Consider the following 26996-nt stretch of genomic DNA (forward strand, 5'->3'; position numbering starts at 1 on the left):
TTATTTTAAAAACATTTCCACGTACATACTGTTATAATTGTTATGAACCACAATACAAAAGACAACACTGTGAAATTGGATTAATTTACCAAGATCAACATCAATACCGGTAGTATAAAATCACATGTAGGCCTAGGCTATATTATTTCATTACTTCATGGTATTAATTAGAAGAATTAATTTTGAAGAATTTACAAATATGCTGAAATAATTTATGACACCTCTTATAGAAATGTAAAAATATGTATGTACATTTTGAAACAATGGGTATAGCACCACTTGAAAATGTTGAGCATTTTAACAGTAACTTGTAAATTGTTCCATCACGTTGTCTATAGTGTTCATTTATTGTAGCACTTTTAGAACGAACGTGGTTCACATACATAAGAAGAAATGACGATGGAATGAGTCGAACACATACAGTTTTCTTTAATTTTTAGCAAATGATGAAGTTGAATATATACTGTTACTTCATATCCTAACATAAGTAGAGTTGCCACCATAGATGTAACACCTGAAATGAATATAAAATAAATTAATGTATTGGTAATGATACAAGAATAAAAAGAAATTAGGCTAGACATAACCTCACAAAATTACAAACACATGCTAAAACAAAAAAAAAAAAAAAAAAACTTTACGTATCCGTATATAATAAAACTAGATATTCCAGATATAATTTGTTTCACACGATAACCACCTCAGCCTATTTCGGCAGCAGCCATTATTAGTTACAGTTTGAGGTGCATTACCTAATCTCATACTAACCTTGTTAAGTTCTCTAACCTAATTCACTGATAATTACGTAACAATACACAGGTCTAAAATACAGACAAATACACATTTAATTACCTAATAAGTACAGCATGAAGATAATTCATTACTTTTGTCGGTATTTTCTAAAAGAGAAAGGGAAAACAGTAACAACATTATCTTCAATGTTTACATCACGTCGTTCACATTTTCATTAGGCCTATATCAGTAATGCTTGGTAAGTGAAACAATGCATGAAATTATTTTACATTTCGGGTCACATCATTCGAGAGTCGGAAAATGCAATTCACCACTTTTAACATAGCATTGCTTGTTATATGAGAGAACTTTGACATTTACCTTAACCTATAAAGATACGACCTGTTGGTACAGAGTTCTTCACATAGCAAAACACAGACAATTTTCGAATATAACTTAGCAGAACAAACTTCAAATAACACTGTAATATGCTTGGCGTATTTATAATATTCGTACTCAATCAGTAATGCACAATTAATCGAACTATTTTCACGATGCACAATGCTTTGTAATGGTACTATTCATCATTTCATAGGGCAGAGAGGCGAACCTAGCGGCAGAAATTGTCATGACTCACAGAGACCTACTCTCGATCGTGCTATGCGCCAGCTTGTATAATCCCGTAAGCAACGATTGGTATAGACAATCAGCACGACAGTAGGGATGTCAGTCCTACGTGGCCGCCGCCTTCATCCCCAAGGAAATATTGAAGCACGAATTTTGCGTCAAAATAGAAAATTTTGGACAGTATGTTTGTTAATTGTTTAAACATGCTTGTTCAAATATGACTTTCATACACGAATGCTTGTTAAGTTTTTAATTATACTTGTTTAAATATGACAATTATGCACGAATGCTTGTTAATTATTTAATCATGCTTGTTTAAATATGACACTTATACACGAATGTTTCTTAATTATACATCCTGATTACACAACTTTTAACACTATATCACTTTGGAATATGTATTAGGGGAGACCCGGGCAAAATGAATAACCCGGGCAAAGAGAATAATGCCTATTTCTTAGAAACGTCAACAGGTAGCGCTTTCTGCTTTGTTGGGGAAGAATCCCTACCAGATTTTGCTGCTGGAACTAACTTGTCGTCATTCTAGCTAGTAAGAGAAGAAGTCAGCGTGTGTTTGAAGAAAATTGACTGTCTTCTTAAAATATTTCAAGGTAAGAGAAGCATATGTACAACATACAATACTGCAGATACACTTTGTTTTGTGATAGTAATATATAGGCCATAGAATTAGTTCTAAAATGCCGTACTTACGAAGAATATTATTGACGTTTATGTTTGTATAACCTTAAATGAAAAGAGAAATGGCGTCTGCGGGCAAAGTGAATAGGGCAAAATGGATAACTTATCCGCTTTGCCCTGCCACCTTTATTTGAATATATAAGTGTCAGCTGTATTTTTGTATGTATTTGTCTATTGAAATAGAGCGTGTTAGATCATTTTACATAGTGGAGGCATTAAGTCACACTAATTAAATTGTAAATCAGCAACACTGATCTTAATTTTTAATTAAAAAGGTCGTAATGTGTTTTCAGATGGTTTAATTTTTCAAGAGGAAGACGGAGCAAGCCAAGTGGTCGAAAGAAGCCATGAAGAAAGCACTTAAAATAAAATCTTCCAATCACTGGTTCTGCTATCTGACCATACAACCATAATGTGTTGTTGATGAAGATTTTGCTCCAGATGAACTTACAGATCGCCCACTTGAGAAAGAAATCAGCGAAACGACAGCTGGCTCAGATTTAACAAATTCTGGAGTGCCAGCTTCTTCAGCGGCTGAAGAAACAGTTAATGCTCACTCAGAATTAATCACCTCTGTGATGTCGGCATCTTCAGAGATTGACGAAATATTCAATACATCAAATACACTGAGATTTTCACTTCCGGTTACACCAAAACCCTCAGCATCGTCAGCAAGAGAACCCAGGTCAGTTCTTTTGATTTAGACCAGTGCCAAAAGTGGATGCTCGAAAGATACGAGTTAAACGAAGAAAATTCAGCGCTCTGAAGTTCTTATATCTATACAGATTAAAAATTTTGAAAGAGAAGTAACTTATGGGCAGGAAGAAAAGCAGAAGAAATCCAAGTCTTCAGTGCCAGTGAAACGTCAACTTGTTCAAATTTCTATTTTGTACTAATCTAACGTGCTGTAAAGGACTGTAATAACATTTCTTATAGTCTCATATGCCTCATTAACATCGTGTTTATGTGTTGATTTAATTTTATTATCAGTGAATAGAAATTAAATAGAAAGGTGAAAATGTTATAGGGATATTCATTTTGCCCGGGTTAATTATTCGCTTTGCCCGTGTACCCGAGCAAAGCGAATAATTAACTATATTTTCTTCCTCAAATCATATCACTCTCCGCAGGTACGAGAAGTGAATTGCTGTTTTGTAGATATGTGGACAACATGTGTCACAACCAAAGTCATGAAGTTTTTATTTCGGGAACACCAAAATATAGCTTGTGGCATTGTTTATTCTTAACTTATTCGCTTTGCCCGGGTTTCCCCTATATGACTTTCTCGTGTTAAATTCTGTCGTACCTGGTTTACATGTTTCGACTTATTATTGGTCTTCTTCAGAAGTGGTCGTTGCTGGTCTTGGCGCCTCTCGTTTTGTTTCCTGTGGGGGCGTGTTTGTGTAGTGTAATGTGGAGTCAAAGAGTGTGTGTGCTCTGAAATTGTGTTGTTTTTGTGTGTCTGTATTTTTCATATTGTTCTAGTGTGTTTAGTTTCTGGCTTTTTGATTGGATGTGTAGAATTTCCATGTTTGTGTTGATATCTCTGTAGGTATGGTTAGCATTTGTGATGTGTTCTGCTTATGTGGAAATGTTTTGTAACTTTGTCATGGCAGTGATGTGTTCTTTGTAACGTGTTTGAAATAATCTACCTGTCTGTCCTATGTAGAAGTTGTTGCAGGTGTTACATTTGAGTTTATACACGTCTGTGTCGTTGTATTTGTTTGTATTGTTTCTGTGTTGAGATGTTTTTGTAGAGTATTATTTGTTCTGTGTGCGACTTTGTAATTTAATTTCTTGAATGAGGTTGCAATCTTGTGTGTGTTTTTGTTTTCGTATGTTAGTGTGATGTATTTTTTTGTGTTCTTGTGTTTGTGTTGTATTCTCATGTTTTTTTGTGATTATGTTTTGTCTTACATATTATGTTGTCTGTTATATTGGGGTTGCATCCGTTTTTTGTGCTATGTATTTGATTGTGTTTAGCTCTTCTTTGTAATCCTGTTGGTTCATTGGTATGTTGAGTAGTCTGTGTACCATTGTTCGGAATGTAGCTTGTTTGTGTTGTATTGGGTGGTTGGATATGTTGTGTATGTGTGTTGCTATTGTTGTGGGTTTTCTGTATACTTTGAATGTGTGTCTGTTGTATGTATTTATTTACACTGCAAGTGGAAAAGCACTCGGTGGAAATGGTATACACAAATAAACAATACACAATAAAATTACAATACACAATAAAATTACAATACACAATACAATTATAAAATACACAATACAATAAGAATACACAATAAAATTTAACACAATAATTACATATGTATAGGCCCTGTTGTCGACTTTTGTTATTGTGATGTCTAGAAAATTTATGAATGTGTTATTTTCAATTTCTAATGTGTAGTGTAACTTTGGGTCTATTTTGTTTATGTGTTGATGCAGGTTTTGGATCTGTCTTTGTTTCCTTTTATAGTATTAGTATGTCATCTACGTATCTGTGCCGATATGTGATGTTGTCTGCGTGTTTGTTGTGTCTTTGTTTAGTATGTATGTCTGTTCTATGTGGTGTAAGAATATTTCTGCTAGTATGCTGGAAATGGGTGATCCCATGGGTAGGCCTTCTGTTTGAGTGTAATATTTGTTATTGTATGTGAAGTAGTTTTGTTTTTTGATGATGTCTGTGGTGTGGATGATTTCTTTAATGTGTTCTTGTAGTGTGTTGTTGTTTTTGAGCATTTGTTCTAGTATCTGTAGTGTATCTTTTATAGGTATGTTTGTGTATAGGTTAGTTATGTCGAAACTTGCTAATACTGTGTGGGATATGTTTGTCTTTTATTTTATTCACTAGGTCTATGTTGTTTTTATACCTCATTCAAGAAATTAAATTACAAATTCGCATACAGAACAAATAATACTCTACAAAAACATCTCAACACACAAACAACACAAACAAATACAACCACACAGGCGTATACAAACTCAAATGTAACACCTGCAACAACTTCTACATAGGATAGACAGGCAGATTATTTCAAACACGTTACAAAGAACACATCACAGCCATAAAAAAATTACAAAACACTTCCACATATGCAGAACACATCACAAATGCTAACCATAGCTACAGAGACATCAACACAGACATGGAAATTCTACACATCCAATCAAAAAGACAGAAACTAAACACACTAGAACAATATGAAATATACAGACACAAAAACACACCCTAATGACATTCTCAACACAACTCAATTTCAGAACACACACTTTGACTCCACATTATACTACACAAACACGCCCCCACAGGAAACAAACCGAGAGGCGCCAAGACCAGCAACGACCAGTTCTGAAGAAGACCAATAATAGGCGGAAACATGTAAACCAGGTACGATAGAATTTAACACGAGAAAGTCATAATATAATACATATTCAGAAGTTTCTTAATTGTTTAAGCATGTTTGTTTAAATACGACATTTATACAAGAATGCTTGTTAATTGCTTAATTATGCTTGTTTAAATAGGACATTTATACACGAATGTTTCTTAATTGTTTCAGATTGCTTGTTTAAATACATTTATACACGAATGTTTGTTAATTGTTTAATCCTGCTTGTTTAAATACCACCTTATACACGAATGTTTGTTAATTGTTTAATCATGCTTGTTTAAATATGAAAATTATACACAAATGATTGGTAATTGCTTAATCATGCTTGTTTGAATATACACTTATACACGAATGTTTGTTAATTATTTAATCATGATTGTTTTGATACGACATTTATATGATATGATATATGATATGATATATTTATTCCACCAGCTTACATCGGTCGTGATGGCCCTTCACATTTCTGTATACAGTGCCATCACTCCGTTGGATACATAACATCCTGCTTAAGCTTTTTCTAAATCTCCGCCTATTACATATAAATGACCCTGATCACGTTTCTATCACGTCCCTCACCTCTATTTCCCTCCATTCTTCTTATATTTACCCTTCCCTTCCTAGTTATCTATCTTATTCTTACTAATCTTATTTAACTAAACAATCACTTCTCTCAATCTCTTATTAATTGTTCCGAACATTGTTTATATTTGTTGAACTCTTCCATAGTTGTTAACTTATTTATCACTTGAATCACTGACATTCACTAACCACTTATTCCCATTAATCTAATCTGTATATTTTCAGACGAAGTAGTTTCTACAGTTTCATTATCTTTCCATTCCCACTTTCGTTACTTATTATATTTGTATCACTACTTACTTATTATCACTCTCTGGTTATTACTTGTATCTTATCCTTTTTCACTATTATTCCCTTGCCTTACCGTCTTTTCTGTCACTATCACTCTTTTCACTTTGTCACTTTCTTACGTTTTGTCACTCATGCATACTATTTTCACGTTATCACTTTCCTATGTCTTGTCACTCATGCACCAACCTCGTAAGTTATAAGTTTTCTGTCTCTTACTTCTTCCCACTGACAAACCTCTATTCGGTGTCGCTAAAGTACTTCATCCCTTCCAGTTCTTGTAGAATCTTGTCTTCTTATCTTGGTATCTTCTTCATCTCTCGATCCCTTCTGTAATTGCTGACCCATATTTGTTCTTCCAGCTGGATTCACTGAACTCTTTTTGCTGTTCTCAGCTCCTATATGCCGTCCTTCTGTTCTCCCCTGTCTACCTGATGTCGTCATCATAATTTTAGTGCAGGTCTCTTGTTTCTTCTTTAATTGCTTGTTGCCATCCTCGTCCGCTGCTGTTGCTGAGCTATGTATTCCTCTGGTCGCTGGCCTCTCTTCCTGGTTCATGTTACTCGCTGACTGGTTCATTCCATCGCTTGCTATTCTTTCCACCTTCTAATTTTTCAAATAGTTCTCCCGTAGTATGTTTTACTATAATGTTCCTTATTTCCTCTTTCATTGTCCCTATCTCTTTATGGTTCAAATTTTCCAAACAGAATTCCACATCAAACATCTGCCCATTTATCTTTAATTTGTCTCGGTATAATCTAGCGAAATGACCATTTTTTCTTGCAGCCTTCATAAAAGGAATCAATATTCAAAATCATGTTACAGTCTAATATTTGAGTTTTTTAAGTACTTTCTTTTGCTCAAAATGTTTTCTTTTGCCATTATACTTGAGAATTTAACTAGTATAGGTCTATTTCCATTTTTCCCGATTCTGTATGCTTCTCTTATTTGTCCATCACTCACATCAATTCTTAACCAATCCCAGCACACTTTCATTACAGTCTCGTATGTTTGCAATGCCTGTTCCTTCTTCCTTTCCTCGATTCCAAAAAATATTAAGTTCTTTCTTCTCTGATCTTCTTCTAGATATTTCACCTTACTTTTCATTAGATCGTTTTCCTTCTGTAGCGTTTCCAACTTCTTGTAGATCTCTTCAATGTTTGCTTCAAGGTTTACTACTGCTTGACTATTTTCTTCAATATTCGCCATTTTTACACTCTTACGCGATATCGGTGTCAATGCCTCTACTACAATATTTCTCCACTCTACTCCTAGCGCATGCAACGTGTTCTGGAATCACACGATGTGGATTTCGAGGAAAGGCTCACATTAAGCATTTCATACACAGCTGCAAAAGGAAAGCAATATTCCAATATGATGGCACACCACCTCATTGGGAAAAAACAACTTAACTGGTGCCCGATTTCTTTGTTAGGGATTTTGCGAGGAATGATGTCCGCACAGTGACTCAGGGATATGAGTGATCTCAAAGGAAAACTCTCATCTTCCTAGAATGTACTTGCAGATTACTGAAAAATAAATAGCCATAGTTCTCATGTTTCAGTGCTTTAATTGTATGACTTTCGAGACTAATCCATCTGTATTATTATTATTATTATTATTATTATTATTATTACTATTTCAGGAGCCACAATTATGTCATTTTGAAAACTCTGAGTGTGCAAAGTTTTATATCACTGACGTGTTAATGCAATGTTTGTTTCATCCTCAGGTGAGGCAGTCGTGTTCAGATATGGTGATTTTGTGCATATACGCAGGAGAGACATACAATTGTTCAGATATCTTCAACCCTTCACTCACAGATGAAGGAATCTGTTGTTCATTTAACAAAGTAAAGCGAGAATTCATATTCAGAAACCCGTAAGTATTCTGATAATACATTGACATAAGAACATCGTTAAACTCAGTACTGTCCGTCCAAGTGATTATGTCACATTTCGGTTGTTATCAGTGTGAATATAGCCTACTTAGTGATTTCGGAATAAAAAGATTTTGAATGAAAATTCAAGGGTGCGGTCAAAAAAGTTCAAGAGTCAAGTTTTTTAAGAAAATGAGTTATTGATGATTTCATGCTTTCCCTGTCTCCTGTAAAATTTGGTTTTCATGACTCATGCTTTTTTCGACCGCGCCCTTGAATTGAGCTTCGGATTATTATTATAGATTTCCATGTATTATATATACAGAGTGGAAGTGAAATAACCCTTGAGAATTTCAGAGCGAATTGACCATATCGATATCATATCGGTGGACAATTTGTAGTTTTCGAAAAGAAATATATATATATATATATATATATTTTTTTTTTTCAAAAACTTTAACGTCGTCGTTGTGGATAATTACTCAGCATAGATCTTCACTTCTGTAAATGCTCATAGAGAATTTAATAAAGAATATTTTTTCCTTATCGTATTTCGATAGAATGGACGGTTTTCGTGTAAATTAAATAAAAAGTATTGCAAATTTTTTGCCTGAATAACAAAATTAGACGGCAACATTGGTCACCTGTTCTCGACTCCTTTCGATATGTGTAGGGCAGGGATGCAAAATTATGCTACAATTGTGGACAAATCACAAGCCGAAACACGTGACTCATCCCTTCCTTTCACCCTCACACATCACTGGATATGGTAGGGGAGAGAAAATAATATGTATTCCGTGTGCTTGCGGACGTCACAGATACGTAGCTCAAGGTCGTAGGATTGTGGACGGAAAACAAACTATTTCCCCATGCTTCCACCCCTCTCTTCTCCAGTTCTGTAACCCTGGTATAGGGGATAATTGATAGTCAAGATCGCCTCGTCCCAATATTACATGAATATCCCATGGAAGTGGATGTTTGAGTCTTCCGATCTTAAGTGAAGCTTGTATTGCCATTCAACTTAGTATATCGTAATGCCGAGATTTTCTAATTCAGAATGTGTGGACATGATTCCAATTTACGAAGAGATGAAATGTAACTCGCGTGCCGTTCAACGATTGTATGCAGAAAGGTTTCTGGTAGGATATTAAATGTTGTAAGTAGTAAACTCAGTGATTTTGAAGTGCTAGTTGAAAATAGGAAACACACATGTCAAAATATTGTAAATAGTAAAGTCAGTGTTTGTGAAAATGCTAGTTAAAATATTGTAAATAGTAATCTCAGTGTTTGTCAAAGTGCTGGTGCTAGCAACACGTTGACATTGCACAAAAGGACCAAAGAACAAAATGCTGAGACTAGCAAAGTTTAACAGGGTTGGAATGGTATGAAATGGAACTTAAAGGAGGGGGCACTATGGCCCAGAACAGTGTCCCGTTACGACCTATTTAACAAAGTTAATAACCGTGCCACGACAGTAACGACAACTCGCTTGGATTGGCTCACAATGCGAGTACCCATGAGTCACCCCTGTAAAGGGGGTCATACCCGCAGCACAGGAGGCCTTTGCCTAACATGGGACAACATGGCTATATCATTCATTCATTACCCAGTGCAAAGATATTCATCGCTGTCTACTAGCTGGTCAGTGAATATTCCTAAGTCTCAGATGTAAGACACTGCGCATGATCGGAGACCAGAGCACTGATACACAAGATGACGAATATTGAGTTAATTAAATTCAGGCTATTTGCTTTGTTACTAGCATCGTTCCGAAATTCACGTCAAAAACTACAAAAAATATGGTAATATGACGTAAATAATAGATAAAAATATACATAAATCGTGTAGTTAAATCAACATTGGACCTTCGTGACTAAATCGACACTCCGCACAGAAAGGAAATCTTTCGTGTCGTTTCAATAGCTCAGACGCTAAGACTTCTGCGTGTTGTGCAGAAAAATGCGAGTTCGATTCTTAATCTACACAACGATTGTTTTTGTCTAAATTACGTTGAAATAGAGTTTCACAAAGTCCTGAGATTAAGTGTTAATGATCGCAAACAATACAAAATTACAAATCATAATATTATAAACGTTAATTTAATGAATGCATTTAAACCATATATATATATATATATATATATATGGTTTAAATGCATTCATATATATATGTATATATATATATATATATATATATATATATATATATATGACAATTAGAATGAAATAAAAAAATATTCCTAAGCCACACAGACAAACTTTTCCAAAGATTTAGAGTCCTTAGGCCTATTCCATTTGTTTAGTAATTATTACAATATTTTATTAGTAGCTTTCCCATATGTGTAAGGATTGCACTCGCAGAAAACAATTTTTGTTAAAAGTGTGGCTTTGGACTATTTCATTCTCACCCCTTCAGTTGATTTTAACTATTTTATCTACGTGTTTATAATAGTGTTTAATTTAATGTGCATTCAATTTTATTCATGTTATGATTGAATAAAAGGGTTGAACAAGTGAACGGACGCCACTGCCATCACCTGAATCCTTCCCCCTAACTTCTGCTGCACAGTTAATGTCTTAAGAGATAGAACTGAGCTAGCGTGCAAACTGTGCCTGTACCATAGTGCACTGAGATGACAACTCCTGTCTATCAACATATTCCACCTCCCTCAAAATCCATTTTAATATTATCCTCCCATCTACGTCTCGGCCTCTCCAAAAGTATTTTTCACTCCGGCCTCCTCACTAACACTCTATATGCATTTCTGGATTCGCCCATACGTGCTACATGCCCTGCCCATTTCAAACGTCTGGATTTAATGTTCCTAATTATGTCAGGTGAGGACTACAATGCGTGCAGTTCTGCGTTGTGAAACTTTCTCCATTCTCCTGTAACTTCATCCCTCCTAGCCCCAAATATCTTCCTAAGCACCTTATTCTCGAATACCCTTAATCTCTGTTCCTCTCTCAAAGTGAGTGTCCGATTTTCACAACCATACAGAACAACCGGTAATATAACTGTTTTATAAATTCTAACTTTCAGATTTTTTGACAGCAGAGTAGATGACGGAAGCTTCTCAACCGAATAATAACAGGCATTTCCCATATTTATTCTGCGTTTAATTTCCTCCCGAGTGTCATTCATATTTATTACTGTTGCTCCAAGATATTTGAATTTTTCCACCTCTTTGAAGGATAAATCTCCAACTTTTATATTTCCATTTCGTACAATGTTCTGGTCGACTACCTCTGTGGTGTAGGGGTCAGCATGCTGGTCCCTTACGCAGAGGGCATGGGTTTGATTCCCGGTGGGGTTGAATTTCCTGGTTGAGGCTTTTCAGGGTTTTTCCTAAAACCGTAAGGCAAATGCCAGGAAATTCGGGCCACAGCATCCCTGAAAATCACCGGCCTCATTCATCACCGAAATCATATTCATAACAAATCAGTAACATATATACAGTCGTCATATAGTTCACAACAATAGAACCAGTCTCATAAATAGTACACAGGTCTTCGGATTTCAACCAAAGATTAACTCGCGATATGACCAAAGATGTTAAAGCGAGTATAAATAACAGCGAGGAAAAAAATGTTCTGATCACGAGACATAATCATATACTTTGTCCTTTCGGGATTTACTCCCAAACCTATCGCTTTAGTTGCTTCAAGTAAAATTCTCGTGTTTTCCCTAATCGTTTGTGGATTTTCTCCTAACATATTCACGTCATCCGCATAGACAAGAAGTTGATGTAACCCGTTCAATTCCAAACCCCCTCTGTTATCCTGAACTTTCCAATGGCATATTCTAGAGCGAAGTTAAAAAGCAAAGGTGATAGTGCATCTTCTTGCTTTAGCCCGCAGTGAAATGGAAAATCATCAGAAAAAAACTGGCCTATACGGACTCTGTTGTAGGTTTCACTGAGACACATTTTAAATAATCGAACTAGTTTCTTGGGAATATCAAATTCAATAAGAATATTATATAAAACTTCTCTCTTAACTGAGTCATATGTCTTTTTTAAATCCATGAATAACTGATGTACTGTACCCTTATACTCCCATTTTTTCTACATTATCTGTCGAATGCAAGAAATATAATGAATAGTATATCTATTACCCCTAAAACCGCACTGATGATCCCCAATAATTTTATATACGTACGGAGTTAATCTTCTCAAAAGAATATTGGACAAAATTTTGTACGACGTCAACAAAAGTGATATTCCTCGAAAGTTACTATAGTTGCTCTTGTCCCCCTTCTTAAAAATAGGTACAATTATTATGGACTCCTTCCATTGTTCTGGTACAATTTCCTTTTCCCAAATAGCCTTATAAATTCCGCTAGATAATACGTTTCCACTCTCTTGTATTAATTCTGCTGGAATTTGATCGATACCTGGAGACTTGTACTTTTTCAGATTTTCTATCGCAATTTCGACTTCAGAAAGTGTGGGTTCGGGTATAAATGGCTCAGCAGTTTGTATTTGAATTTCGTCCCAATCATTTCTATTTGGCCTATGTAGATTTAGTAGTTGCTCAAAATAGTTTTTCCATCTGTTCAGGATTGAATGGGAGTCTGCAAGCAAGTCACCATTCTCATCCTTGATCACGTTTACCCTTCCCTGATATCCATTCTTAAATTCCTTTATACCCTTACATAAATCTCGAATGTTCTTATTCTTACTATTTTGTTCTACCTCATTTAATTTTTCCTTCAAGTAATCTCTCTTTTTATTCCTTAGTGTACGACTTGCTTCACGTCTTTCATTGAAATAATTATCTCTATTCTCAACTGGATCCTGTAAGAATTCCAATTTTGCATGTTTCTTTCTTTCTACTACAATGCAACAATCTTCATCAAACCACGATTTCCTTTTCTTAGTTTCATAATAACCTATGCTCTGCTCAGCTGCAGTTTTGATACTATCTCTGATATTTTCCCACACGCCATTAACATCTAATTCTTCCTCATCTTAGTCGGAACTTCCTAAAGCGGCAAACCTATTTGAAATTTCGACTTGATAATGTTGCTTAGTTTCCTCGTCGTTTAATTTCAAAATATTGAATCTACTAATATTAACTTCTTGCTGTACTCACTTAGCTACTGATAGTCTTTCTCTTAATTCTCCAATTAGCAAATAATGGTCAGAATTACACTCTGTCCCCCTGAAAGTTCGAATGTCTACTATACTAGTATGTCTCCGTTTATCTATCAAGACATGATCTATTTGGCTGTGTGTCAATCCAACTGGGGAAGTCTAAGCATATTTATGTATATCCTTATGCTGGAATGTTGTACTTTTGACAATTGAATTTTTTGATTTCGCAAAGTTGACTAACCTAACTGCATTGTCATTACTAGTTACGTGTCGGTTCTCTTTTCCAATAGTTGGTTTAAAAATATCCTCCCGTCCTACTTTAGCGTTGAAATCCCGCAATAAAATTTTCATGTGGTATCTAGATAACTGATCAAAAGTGTATTCCAATTCCTCATAGAAGCTATCTATATATGGTTGTCTTTCTCCTCTGTAGGGGAGTGAGGATTTATAACTATGATATCGCACCATCTACCCTTAAATACTAAGTATGATAACCTGTCACTGATAAATTCGACCTATTTTACAGCTGATTTTATTCTTTTATGAACAAAGAATCCGTTCCTAATTGGTGATTATCGTTTCCTTCCCCATAATACAACAAGTAATCTCCTATTTGTGATGTGTCATTACCATCTAACCTAATCTCTTGTACTCCCACGAAGTCTATTCTATATGTAGCTAGTTCTTTTGCTCGTGTTCTATAAAGACTAGTTACATTCCAAGCACGAAATCTCATAACCTTATTCCTTTGCTGTGATCGTGCCAGAGAATCAGTCCCATTCCGAGGCTTATTGTATGGATTCGTAACAAGCTGTTTTTTTATGGTGATGGGTTGTTAGCCCTTCGTCCAACCCCCAAGCTGGAGGACCATCACTTATCGGATGTCCACGAACTGCTTATTCAATATATTCGCAGGTACCCTCCATATCTGGAGGCCGTCTCCTCTATTCGCAACCTGAGGACGAGCCATGCCGTGGTAACAGAGACCCACAAGACATGGAATAATAATAATAATAATAATAATAATAATAATAATAATAATAATAATAATAATAATGATAATAATAGTAAGGATAATAGTAATGATAATACCCAATAATAATAATAATAATAATAATAATAATAATAATAATAATAATAATAATAATAATAACCCACACAACAAATACCGATACGTGTTGCAGTATCATGCGCACCTTGAAACAAATGATGTCGAACTTGTTTACTCCTCCTTTTAATGTGTTTTCAGACGCGACCTGTCTGACCTCAACGTCACATTCCCTATGAATAGTGTGGACTGGAACCCCGAAATGGGGTATCCACCAGGTACTCCTACAGGAACCTTACCCTTCAGGCCGAGGGGCGCGGGTTCTCATTTGGGACTCACTGTAGTCTTAAATGCAGAGACTGAACAGTTCTACTGCTCCACTTCCGCGAGTGTTGGATTTAAGGTAAGATAACCTAGCCATGTATCGTATATCTTAACAATTATTATGCCTAAATAATGCACGAATATGAGACCATCATCTCTTTATTACCTTATTGTATCTCACGAAGAAGTCCAACTTCTTTGTCATTTGTTTAATTATTATTTTCCTTTGTCACCATCATTTTTCCTCCTTTCCCTCAGTGAAGGCTGATTGGCTGAGGCAAGTGAGATCCGCCCTCAGTCACTTGGCTTACTCAAACTCAAATGTTGTATTTTTATATTCATTAATTCATAATGTTCTGCCAAAAGGGCAAGTCTTTCACTGCTAACGCAGCATTCTCCAATTCCTCCTATTTTCTGATTTTCTCTTTGTCTGCATATGATCCATCTTAATATCGTCTATCATCCGATATCTCCCTCTGCCTCGAACTCTTCTTCCGTTCACCATTCCTTCCAGTGCATCCTTTAGTAGTCAGTTTCTTCTCAGCCGTGACCCATCCAATTCCTTTTTCTCTTCATCAGTTTCAGCATCATTTTTTCTTCACATATGAAATTAGATGTTTGAATGAAGCATTTAGCGTTGAAGCAGTAGGGGAGAGTTGGGTAGTATCGGACATCGGGTAATATCGGACAGTGAGTTTCTTTCATCTACCACACGATGTTAGTACCTGATTGACATGGTTACGTTTCTGTGATGTCGCATACAGAAACGTAACCATGTCATTCAGGTACTACCATATGGTGGTAGATGAAAGAAACGCACTGTCCGATATTACCCGATGTCCGATACTACCCAACTCTCCCCTACTTGAAAATTTTGCGATGTGTGTATATCTGTTTTTCAGTAAAATTTGTTCCTAAGGCCCGAAATGTTCTGGCCGGAACTGGCTTCTGCATTTCGTATGATTTCGCGGGATTTGAGGTTGCACTCGGAAAGCTGCAACTGAGGCACGTTTCCTTGTGGCCTTGTGGCCTGGTCGGTATTAACCCACTCATCAGTTTTCACTTTTCCCATTCATAGACCAGTCTCTTGTTAATGACTGTCTCAAGAGTAGGAGGGGGTGAAAATAGCAGTGGTGACTAGTCTCCCTAAATAAGACATAGGATATAAATAACATAAGAATTCTCGCTTCTCCCATTAAGTCTCAGTTTATGACTTATGCGAGGATGCTGTAGACCTATTGTAGTGCGTGCTACAGTAGTGAGTGTGGTCCAGTGTTGTTATATGTTTCGGGAAGACAGAAACCGAAATAGATGCGAGCAATAATAATTAATTGTTAGAGCATCCTTTTTCGAGAAGAAATAATATTGAAAAAGTGAAGTATTAATTATGATAGACCTACGTCATCATCAACAATTTTTCAGAACGATAGCAAAGACAAACAAAACCAAAACTTTTTTCTTGGTGCCTTGGTTTTTAGACGTATTCTTGGGATTATTTTGTCCGATGATTCAGAAAATGGCATTGGCTAGACTATGTCAGCTATAGTTTCTTAGACATTGTTCAATTTATATAATAAAACTTACATAACATAATACTCATATAATTCTGTTTTGTTACATTATTATCTATAATAACTTCTGGATGGTTATCATGAAATAAAAAAAAATTGATGACTGTTATTGATGTATTTTTAATATCATAGGCATCAATCGAAATAATCGTAACAAGTAGTAATACTCTGATCTATCTTCAGCTACAACAGCTATCAGAGGATGAATCTTATGTGTGATAAAGCACAAGGTAAAGAAAGTGATTTTCAAACAATTTCAGATAGTGAACTCTTTGACCAGAACGAGCTGAGTGATCTGATAAAGGACGTAAATCTTTCCAAGAAGTGTTCTGAATTGCTCGCCTCCAGACTAAAGAAATATACAATGCACTTTAGCCTGGAGCGAAAATTACATTTTATCGAAGTAGAGAAAAGGATCTGTTGCCATTTTTTTTTTTACTGAAGACAAACAATGTAGTATTCTACAATGACATCGGAGCCTTCTGAAAAAATGGCGCCTTTTCATCGACAGTTTTTTATTTTATTAATTTTTATTTTTTTACCTGATTATTTAACGACCCTGTATCAACTACGAGGTTATTTAGCGTCGATGGAGTTTGTGATAGCGAGATGATATTTCGCGAGATGAGGCCGAGGATTCCCCATTGATTATCTGACATTTGCCTTACGGTTGGGAAAACCTCGGAAAAAACCCAACCAAATAATCAGTCCAATCGGGAATCGAACCTGCGCCCGAGCGCAACTCCGAATCGTTAGGAAAGCACCTTAACCGACTGAGCTACGCCGGTGGCGTCATCGACAGTTCATAACGTAGTTTGAAATGTGTTCTTTTAAACAGTAGTAACAAATATGCCTCCATTCCAATTGGTCACTCCACCAGGATGAAAGTATAGTACAACACCATCTCTTTAGTCTTGGAAAAGATAAATTACCAAGAACATAAATGGAAGATCTGTGTAGATTGAAGATGGTTAATTTTGCTTTTGACAAACAAAGTGACTAGGCCTATATAGATTATCCTTGCTTCCTATGCCTTTGATGATAATAGGCTCGAACATGAGCGTTCGATAATAAACGACTAGCATAATGTTGGTCGAAGAACACAATGCAATAAAATGTGCCTTTGGTAGTGCGAGATAGAATCATCCTGCCACCATTACATATAAAGTTAGGTCTGGTGAAACACTTTGCAAGGCGTTGAATAAAGATGCCTTTGCTTTCAATAAATAGCGCAAAAATTGCCTAGATTTACCCCGGAAAAACTGAAGGCAGGGATTTTCGATGGTCCACATATCATGCTGCTCAAAAATGGCCCACATTTCATACAATCAATTAATGAAATCGAATTTTGTATCTGGTTTTCATTTGTTCTTGTGAAAAACTTCCTTGGAACAAGAAGGCAGACAAGTATTCACAATAATTAGTAGAGGATATGCTATTTCATTTCAGCAGACTTGGATGTACATTTTCTGCACAGTCACTTGGATCGCTTTCCAGAGAATCTTGATCACTTAAGCGAAGAAGAAGAAGAAGAAGAAGAAGAAGAAGAAGAAGAAGGAGAAGGAGAAGGAGAAGGAGAAGGAGAAGGAGAAGGAGAAGGAGATGATGAAAGATTTCACCTACACATAAAAGCAATGGAAGGCAGATACCAAGGAAGATGTGATGCAATCATGGTGGCATATTATTGTTGGAACTTTAAGCGGGATTCTTCTGGCAGATCCCACTCTCAGAAGTCTTACAAAAGGAGCTTCTTCTATGTGGAATGACTGAAATATTTGTATCATAAACTCGTAATTTTCGTTTAGTGTATTATATATTCCTTATAATTTTTAAAATGTTTCTATCATGCTACAAGGAGATTAATTAAAACAGTACCATAAAATATCATGAATTTAGACGACCTAGTACAGTGAATAGTGGTAAATAGCATTTTATGCTGTATTTTTTATATTAGAGCTGATAGGGAAAAGCCGGTTGCCATTTTTGGAATCAGCGAATCTAATATACTCAGGAACAGGTCTAACATTGGAGACACCAAATTTTGTGTTGGTCAGTGTAATCTTAAAACGCGAGCTTCCAGTGCATACTGGTATGGGCAACATAAGTTATGGTTACTTGATAATGTAGTGAGAAATAAATTCTTGTGTTCGCCGTGCTTGTTACTATCGAAAGAAAGAACAGTTTGATGTGTTGAGGGCTTCAGCGACATTAAAAATATTTTCAGGGCAATTTCAATACATGCTTCTTCAGCTGAGCATAATAACCTATGCGTTGGTTCATCACACTGAAACTGTTACTGAAACAAACTCACAATAAAGCAACTCATTTTGTGAGTGACATTTTTATTATTTTTCATCAATAATAATAATAATAATAATAATAATAATAATAATAATAATAATAATAATAATAATAATAATACTTATGACTTTTAGAGAACTCGAAGGTTCATTGCCGCCCTTACATAAGCACACCATCGGTTCCTATCCTGAGCAAGATTAATCCATTCTCTACAATCTTATCTCATCTCCCTCAAATCCATTTTTATATTATCCTCCCATCTGTGTCTCGGCCTCTCCAAAAGTCTTTTTCCCTCTGGTCTCCCAACTAACACTCTATATGCATTTCCGGATTCACCCATACATGCTACATGCCCTGTCCATCTCAAACGTCAGGATTTAATATTCCTAATTATGTCAGGTAAGGAATGCAATGCGTGCAGTTCTACGTTGTGCAACTTTTTCCATTCTTCTGTAATTTCATTCCTCTTAGCTTCAAATATTTTTCTGAGTACCTTATCCTCGAACATCCTTAACCTCTGTTTCTCTCTCAAAGTGAGACTCCAAGTTTCACAACCATACAGAACAACCGGTAATATAACTGTTTTATAAATTCTGACTTTCAGGGTTTTGGGAGCAGACTAGATGACAAAAGCTTCTCAACGAATAATAACACGCATTTCCCACATTTATTCTGTGTTTAATTTTCTTCGAGTGTCATTTATATTTGTTACTGTTGCTCCAAGATATTTGAATTTTTCCACCTCTTCCAAGAATAAATTTCCAGTTTTTATGTTTCCATTTCGTACTAGCTATGTTCTGGTCACGAGACATAATCATATACTTTGTCTTTTCGGGATATACTTCCAAAAGTGTCTGTTTACTTGCTTCAAGTAAAATTTTCATGATTTCCCAAGTCTTTGGATTTTCTTCTAACATGTTCACGTCATCCGCATAGGCAAGCAGCTGAGTAACCCGTACAATTCCAAACTCTCTCTCTGTTATCCTGGACTTTCCTAATGGCATATTCTAGAGCAAAGTTAAAAAGTAAAGGTAATAGTTCGTCTCCTTGCTTTAGCCCGCAGTGAGTTGGAAAAGCATCCGACAGAAAGTGGCTTATATGGACTCTGCTGTACGTTTCACTGGGACACATTTTAATTAATCGTCACTGTGGCGGTGCGTCCTATGCCTTAAATGTTTCAGAGAACCCCCAAGAAAGACAAGGAAAAGCAATTTAATTGTTTAAATAAATTATTTATAGTTTATACACTATCATTCTTTGTTTCTTGCTCATCTTTAATAAGTTCACTTACGATTCTGATATATTTTTATCGTATGAAAACCTATGAACGGCAGAGATCGAATACCTATATGCTTGTAAGCTTCTGAAGTTCAATTATCTTCTGAACCTCGCCGAGCCAGCTTGTGGACTTGCGTGCGGGGTGAGACGCAAGTGTATTTGTTGCAGGGCAAATGTGTGGATGCGCTGGATCTTGACCAGCGCTGCTGTACAATAACGTAGGCCTATTTGTGAGACAGCTGACACGCTCTGGCGGAAACGTAAGACTTCGTGATCCATACCAGAAGTTAGATTCAATCTGTAGCTGAAATCATGCTTTTATCACGTGTACGTGTTTGTTATTGATTGTTGTATTTATCAGTGGTTTCTCACAATCCTTTAAGTGTCCAATAAGTCTTTCTTGGTGTTTTAGTCTTAATAAATTCATCTGTGTGACCATTATTCGTTTCCAAAGAAAATGAATAGTGTTCAATATCTTTTACAAATAAATTTTTCAGTTTTATTCTTGAAAGATAAGTCTAAAATAAAGAGGTTTGGAAGGCCGTTAGCTCAACTCGATTTAAAGCAAGCCCAAACAAGCCGAGGTAAGACATTTTGCAGGGCTTTTAATGTAAAAATATATGACAGAAGTAGCTGGATTTGCGGTTGTGAATTGACAAATAAATTATTTTGTTTCCCGTGATGCTATTTGTAAGGGTAAAGATACGAGCTGGATATACACTGGTGTGTCAGATTTAAGCCATTTGACGCAGAAAATTAAGAGGCATGAGGGATCTATTGCTCATAAGAATGCTTGCCTAGCTTTATTAGTCCTTGGAAGAACAGAAATTTTATTAAGCAACAGCTTAGCTCAGCTTTCAGGCAGAACATTGAACGACAGAATGAAAACGTAAGGAAAAATCGCAATGTTCTTTCAAAGATAATTGATCTTCATCAGGTTCATTTTAAAGTAACTATCTACTTTAAAGCATTGTAGTGTTTTTTTTTTTTTTTAATTTTTCAGAAATGAAATATTGTTTAAATTGTTGGAAAACTATGTAATATAAAAGTAATAAACCCTTGTCATTTTAAGCACGAACCGCCACTGTTACTCGAACTAGTTTCTTGGGAAAACGAAATTCAATTGGCATATTATATAAAACTTCTGTTTTAATCGAATCACATGCCTTTTTGAAATCTATGAATAACTGATGTACTGTACCCTTATACTCCCACTTTTTTCCCCCAATATCTGTCGAAAACAATAAATCTTATCAATAGTCTATCTATTACGCCTAAAACCACACTGATGATTCCCAATAATTTCATCTACATATGGAGTTCATCTTCTCAAAAGAATAATATTGGACAACATAGCCACCGACGTGGCTCAGTCGGTTAAGGCGCTTGCCTGTCGGTCTGAAGTTGCGTTCGGGCGCGGGTTCAATCCCCGTTTGGGCTGATTACCTGGTTGGGTTTTTTCCGAGGTTTTTCCCAACCGTAATGTGAATGCAAGGTAATATATGGCGAATCCTCGGCCTCATCTCGCCAAATATCATCTCGCTATCACCAATCTCATCGACGCTAAATAACCTAGTAGTTGATACAGCGTCGTTAAATAACCAACTAAAATAAAAAAAAAAATTGGACAACATTTTGTACGACATCAACAAAAGTGATATTTCTCGAAAGTTACAACAGCTAGTTTTTCCCCTCTTTTTAAAGATAGGTACAATTATTATTATTATTATTATTATTATTATTATTATTATTATTATTATTATTATTATTATTATTATTATTATTATTATTATGGATTTCTTCCATTGTTCTGGTATAAATTTCCTTTTCCCAAATAGCAAGTACAAGCTTATAAATTTCGCTAGATATTGCACTTTCACCCTCTTGTATCAATTCTGCTGGAATTTGATCGATATCTGGAGACTTGCACTTTTTCAGATTTTCTGTCGCAATTTCGACTTCAAGAAATGTGGTTTCTGATATAAATGACCCAGCAGTTTGTACACTAATTTCATCCCGATCATTTCAATTTAACCTATGTACATTCAGTAGTTGCCCAAAATAGTTTTTCCATCTGTTCAGGATTGAATGAGATTCTACAAGCAAGTCACCATTCTCATCCTTGCCTGATATCCGTTCTTAAATTCCTTTATGCTCTTATATAAAACTCTAATGTTTTTATTCCTACTATTTGTTTCTATCTCATTCAATGTTTCCCTCAAGTAATCTAACTTTTTATTTCTAAGTGTACGACTTGCTTCCGTCTCTATACACCTCAACTGGATCCTATATGAATTTCAATTTTGTCTTTTTCATTCTGTCTACTACCATGTAACAGTCTTCATCAAATCACGGTTTCTTTTTCTTAGTTTCATAATAACCTATGTTCTGCTCAGCTACAATTTTGATATTATCTCTGATATTTTCCCACATGCTATTAAGAACCTATTTGAAATTTCGACCTGATAATGCTGCTTAGTTGCTTCATGTTTTAATTTTGGAATGTTGAATCTCCTGATATTAATTTGTTGCTCTACTAGCTTGGCTACTGATTGCCTTTCTATCAATTCTCCAATTACAAAATAATGATCAGAATTACTGCCTGCAACAATAATAATAATAATAATAATAATAATAATAATAATAATAATAATAATAATAATAGTAATAATAATATAGTAATAATATTGATATTAATGTTAATATAGTAATGATATTGATATAATTATTAATATAGTAATGATAATGACAATCATAATTAATATCATCAATAATAAACATTTTTTATGGGAAGTAGCCTACTTAAACTAGTTACATCGACTCTGACAGAGGATTTCGGTCCTCTCCTCTTTTTACCCCTTCTCTTGTACGTTCCTTCTTCCATATATTCCATAATTTCCCTTTCTTACTTTCTCTCATATTCTCTCTTTATATCTTCATTTAGCCGCTCTTATTTTACCCTTTCTTCATTCATTTTCTCATATCCTCTTCATTCTCAATATCTTTCTTTTTTACTCCTGTTACCATTATCCCTGATCTGCTTATCTTCCAATTTTCTTTTTTATTACTTTTTTTTGTCTCTCACTCTCACGCTCTTTCTTTGATCTTGCCTGTCTTTGTTTTATTCTCTTTTTTCTCTTTTAATCCTTCCCATCTTCCTTTCATCATTTTGTCGTACGCCGGTCTCCGTGGTCGTTCTTCTCCGACGTGTTGTCGAGGTGGGGAGGGGAAACGGGAGTGACGGGACAAGATGGCCGAAGCGTAAAGGGGAATGAGGTATCGATGTTAGACCCCACGTTAAGCGCCAATTGTCGTACGCCGGTCTCCGTGGTCGTTTCTCCCCGACGTGTAGTTGAGTTGGGGCGGGGAAACGCAAGTGACGGGACAGGCGCCACGTTGGGTGCCAATTGTCGTACGCCGGTCTCCGTGGTCGTTCCTCTCCGACGTGTAGTCGAGGTGGGGAGGGGAAACGAGAGTGACGGGACAAGATGGCTGTTGCTTGTGGAAGGGTGATGATACGAAATTATGGTGAAGTTTAAGGAAAGACTGTTTTTAAAATAACATTTGTTTATTACAGAAATAACAAGAGAAGTATAACTGTGGTTCCATCCTAGCTCTGTGGAGTCGTTATGGAAATTGATAATTTAGAAATTCGGCCTGAGGCTTCGATGCGGGGAGTGTTATGATGGGTGATAGTAAAGTAAGATTTATGTGAGAGGAAGGTAGGGGTAACGGCAGTGCCTGACGAAAATCGGCTTGCTCTGATGTACGTTATTGGGACAGGATAACGAGAGAGATGGAATCGGGTAGACGGTTAGTTCTCTTGATCGGGGGATCAACACAACTTACTATGCGACTTTCCGACGTTTGAAAACAAACTCCTTGGAATCGAAGGATCAACACAGCGTACTATGCGACTTTCCGACTCCAGGAGAGGGGGAAATGATGACCTCTAGTGTCGGAGGATCAATAAAGCGTACTCGCGACTTACAGACACTAAAGGAGGGGTTGAGGAGAGGGTTTGATTTCACAAGCCGAGGAACGAACTGTCGAGGGCAGGGGTGATACGAAGACGGTGGTCTGTAGTGGGGTAAGAGAAAAGGAATAATTATAGAGTAGGTGAGAGATATGCAGCGAGTGTAGGAAGAGCACAGGAGACAGGGGGCGCAGGTGGGCTCCCTGTTCCCGAGGTGGTGACCGTGTATACACACGTCCGAACGAAAAAGTATTATCTGCGCCGAAGCGAGAAGGTGAGCACTGGACAGGGACAGTGTGCTAGCTGTGTCCCCATCTAAGGCCAGTGGCTCTGGCTGTTGGGAGCTGCCTGTCTTATACAGGGAGATTCACGAGGAAAGGTAAAAAATTTAGGATACGATATCTTAGGCCATTTTGAGTGAAAAATGTCATATGAACATAGGTCCATTTTCGAACGATGGCGGAGCTAGATGCATTTTTTTGGTAAAACGTCTCGCCCCAATGTGAATCAGACGTTACCGTATGCTGCTGATGTGAGACGTGAGACAAGATCACCGATCGCAATGAATGACGTAACATTGGAATCTGCAGTGTGAGCGATGTAGATAAGAGAAGTTCATCTCACAAACCGGGTGGTGGGGCGTTACAAATGTCCTGCCCTTTTCTGATGTAATGACACAGAACCAGCACATAACACAAATACACTATCACTTATCAGTTCACAGCAGTTCAGTCAGATACCTACAGTACGGTAGTTACACAGGTACAGTTATCGGAAGTGTTAACTTGTGTTTTTCAAGATGCCTTATAATTTTCGACTACAGAATACGCCGATATTGTATATGTTTATGGTTTGTCCGATGAAAGTTCCTTGCGTGCCGTCGCTGAATATGAACGACGCTTTCCGAACAGAAGGGTACCAGATCGAAGAGTATTTATGGGGTTGGATGAAAGATTTGGTATAGCAAAGGAAGGGGAAAACGAGAGAGGCTCTAATCGACCGTATTTTGGATTCTGCACGCCACGAGCGACGAGCGCGATTCACGCCCAAGCGCAACAGTGCGTTGAAGCAGGAGGAGGTACCTTTGAAAATGTGCGAAAACATCGACCCCGATATCTAGAATATTAGGTATGTATGCATACGTGAATATAAACTTTAAATTTGTCTGTTATCGGTCTCTAAATGCGAGTTAGTACACTGGAATCTCAGAAGTTTTTGTGAAATCGAAGAGCTATATCTCCGTAACCGTTCGAAAACGGACCCATATTCATATGAACTTTTTGACTCAGAATGACTTCAGAATTCACATCCTAAATTTTTTACCTTTCCTCATGAATCATACTGTATATTCCTCTCGGAGGACGCGTGGTGACGTCACCCACCAGGAACTAAGCGTTCCTGATGGCACTCACCCCGCCTCTTGGTTTTTTCCTCGCCACGTGGAAAACAGACAGCCTGGCCGAGTAGTCTGTTCTCTTTTTACGTGCGTAAAGAGAGAGAGCGAGAGAGAGAGAGAGAGAAAACAGCGACTGGTGCCAGGCGCGGGTAGATTTGAACTGTTTGCTCAGAAGGTGAACTTAAATAGGACTTACGGGCGTAAAAAGATGATATACACAACAATTTATTAATTTCTCCCATATTTATTTATTTCTTTCCCTCCTTTTCCTTTCTTTTCTTCTTTCTTTCTTTCTTTCTTTTACTGGATCTATTTCTATGTCTTTGTTCATTCCATTTCGTACTTTATCACATTTTTCTTCCTTTACTCTTATTCTTTCCTTTTCATTTCTCGTTTTTATCGTCACATTTTTCTTTCTCTCCTATTAGATTTCTTTCCTTCCTTCTACTTATGTTACATCCTTTTCTTTCTTTCCATCCCTATCTTCGCTATTACTCTCTACCCTCTTTCTTTTCTTTTCTTCCACTCTCGTTGTATTATAATCTCACATACTCTCCAGTCTCTCCGCTTTATAAAAATATCCATATGGGATTTAATTTTGAACAAAGATGTGGTTTTACTGATTTTTATCTTGTTGATTTCTTGATAGTTGCTCCTTCACAACCCAGTGGAGACTCCCAAGATCGCAGATTATGGATCGCTAATAGCAACAGGAAGAGAGTATCGTGTAAAGATCAAGCCTACCATCACTAATTCGACCAACTCGCTGCATAAAGTGAGAGAGGTTGATCGGCAGTGTGCCTACTCCTCGGATAGATACCTCAGGTTCTACAGAACTTACACGCAGAGGAACTGCATCCTCGAGTGCGAGTCCAACTACACTCTGAGCGTCTGCAAGTGCGTTCCACTCTACTTGCCCAGTACGTAAGCGATCCTACAGTTCCAATTTATTGTACCTGTCCCAGAATTAGAACAAATTGCATTCAGCATTAACGCTTCTTTAAACAATAACTCAATTCATCAATCATTGCATAACTTACTCATCACCAGGCTTAGGATCCGGGACACTTTAGCAATGAATGTACGCATAACTTCACTATAGAGTTCCTTGAACGTAGTAAACAGACATACTGTGAATGTAAACAACGACATCAATGTGCTGCGTTATATTTTACTGTTAATAGTGCAATCTAGTGACGGTGGAAAATGAAGTAGGATACATACTTCATAAGTTTTCATGTCTCTCGGTGACGTTGGAGATGTTAGCGTTACAATGAACAACCATGTAGGCCTACATACTGTTCACCATGAATTGAAAATGCACTGTGATAGCCTGAGTTCGTTTCGTAGGGAGACATGGAAGAACAGCCTACTGTACCTCTAATTACGAACTGGATTGTACACTGACACACAGGTAAACAAAACTCACCGCGCCACCTCACTCCATCTGTACTCCGTTGCACTGTAACTTCACTTCATTCTTAAGTTGTCTCGGATTCTAACCCTGCTTGTCACTTATTGACTTATATACGAACCCACTCTCACTCATTGAATCACAGTCATAAATACAAAGTCATTTACACGAACACACGCTGTTTCATATAAATATTCATACACATGCATTCACTCATATACTCATTCATTTCCGCACAAAAATTTACTCGTATACTCACGTAAGCTCATTCATACACATCCACTCTTGTGCTCATTCAGGCTCATTCATCACATACTTGTTAAATCCAATTCTTGTACTCTTTCAGTGACGGTTATCCACCACGCATTCATACACACCCACTCTGGCTCATATTTATACACCA

General features: G+C 36.6%; 1 protein-coding gene across 2 annotated transcripts in view; it reads left to right on the forward strand.

Moving 5' to 3' along the window:
* LOC138715404 (pickpocket protein 28-like) overlaps window positions 1-26996 on the forward strand; it is a 196643-nt gene that overhangs the window by 109302 nt on the left and 60345 nt on the right. For both annotated transcript variants that reach the window (XM_069848266.1, XM_069848267.1), the window contains exons 5-7: window positions 8041-8189; window positions 14535-14736; window positions 25829-26099. In XM_069848266.1, the coding sequence (XP_069704367.1) occupies window positions 8041-8189; window positions 14535-14736; window positions 25829-26099 (622 nt within the window). The remainder of the gene's footprint in view (window positions 1-8040; window positions 8190-14534; window positions 14737-25828; window positions 26100-26996) is intronic.

This window comes from Periplaneta americana, chromosome 15, assembly GCF_040183065.1.
Source record: "Periplaneta americana isolate PAMFEO1 chromosome 15, P.americana_PAMFEO1_priV1, whole genome shotgun sequence".
Lineage (NCBI taxonomy): Eukaryota > Metazoa > Arthropoda > Insecta > Blattodea > Blattidae > Periplaneta > Periplaneta americana.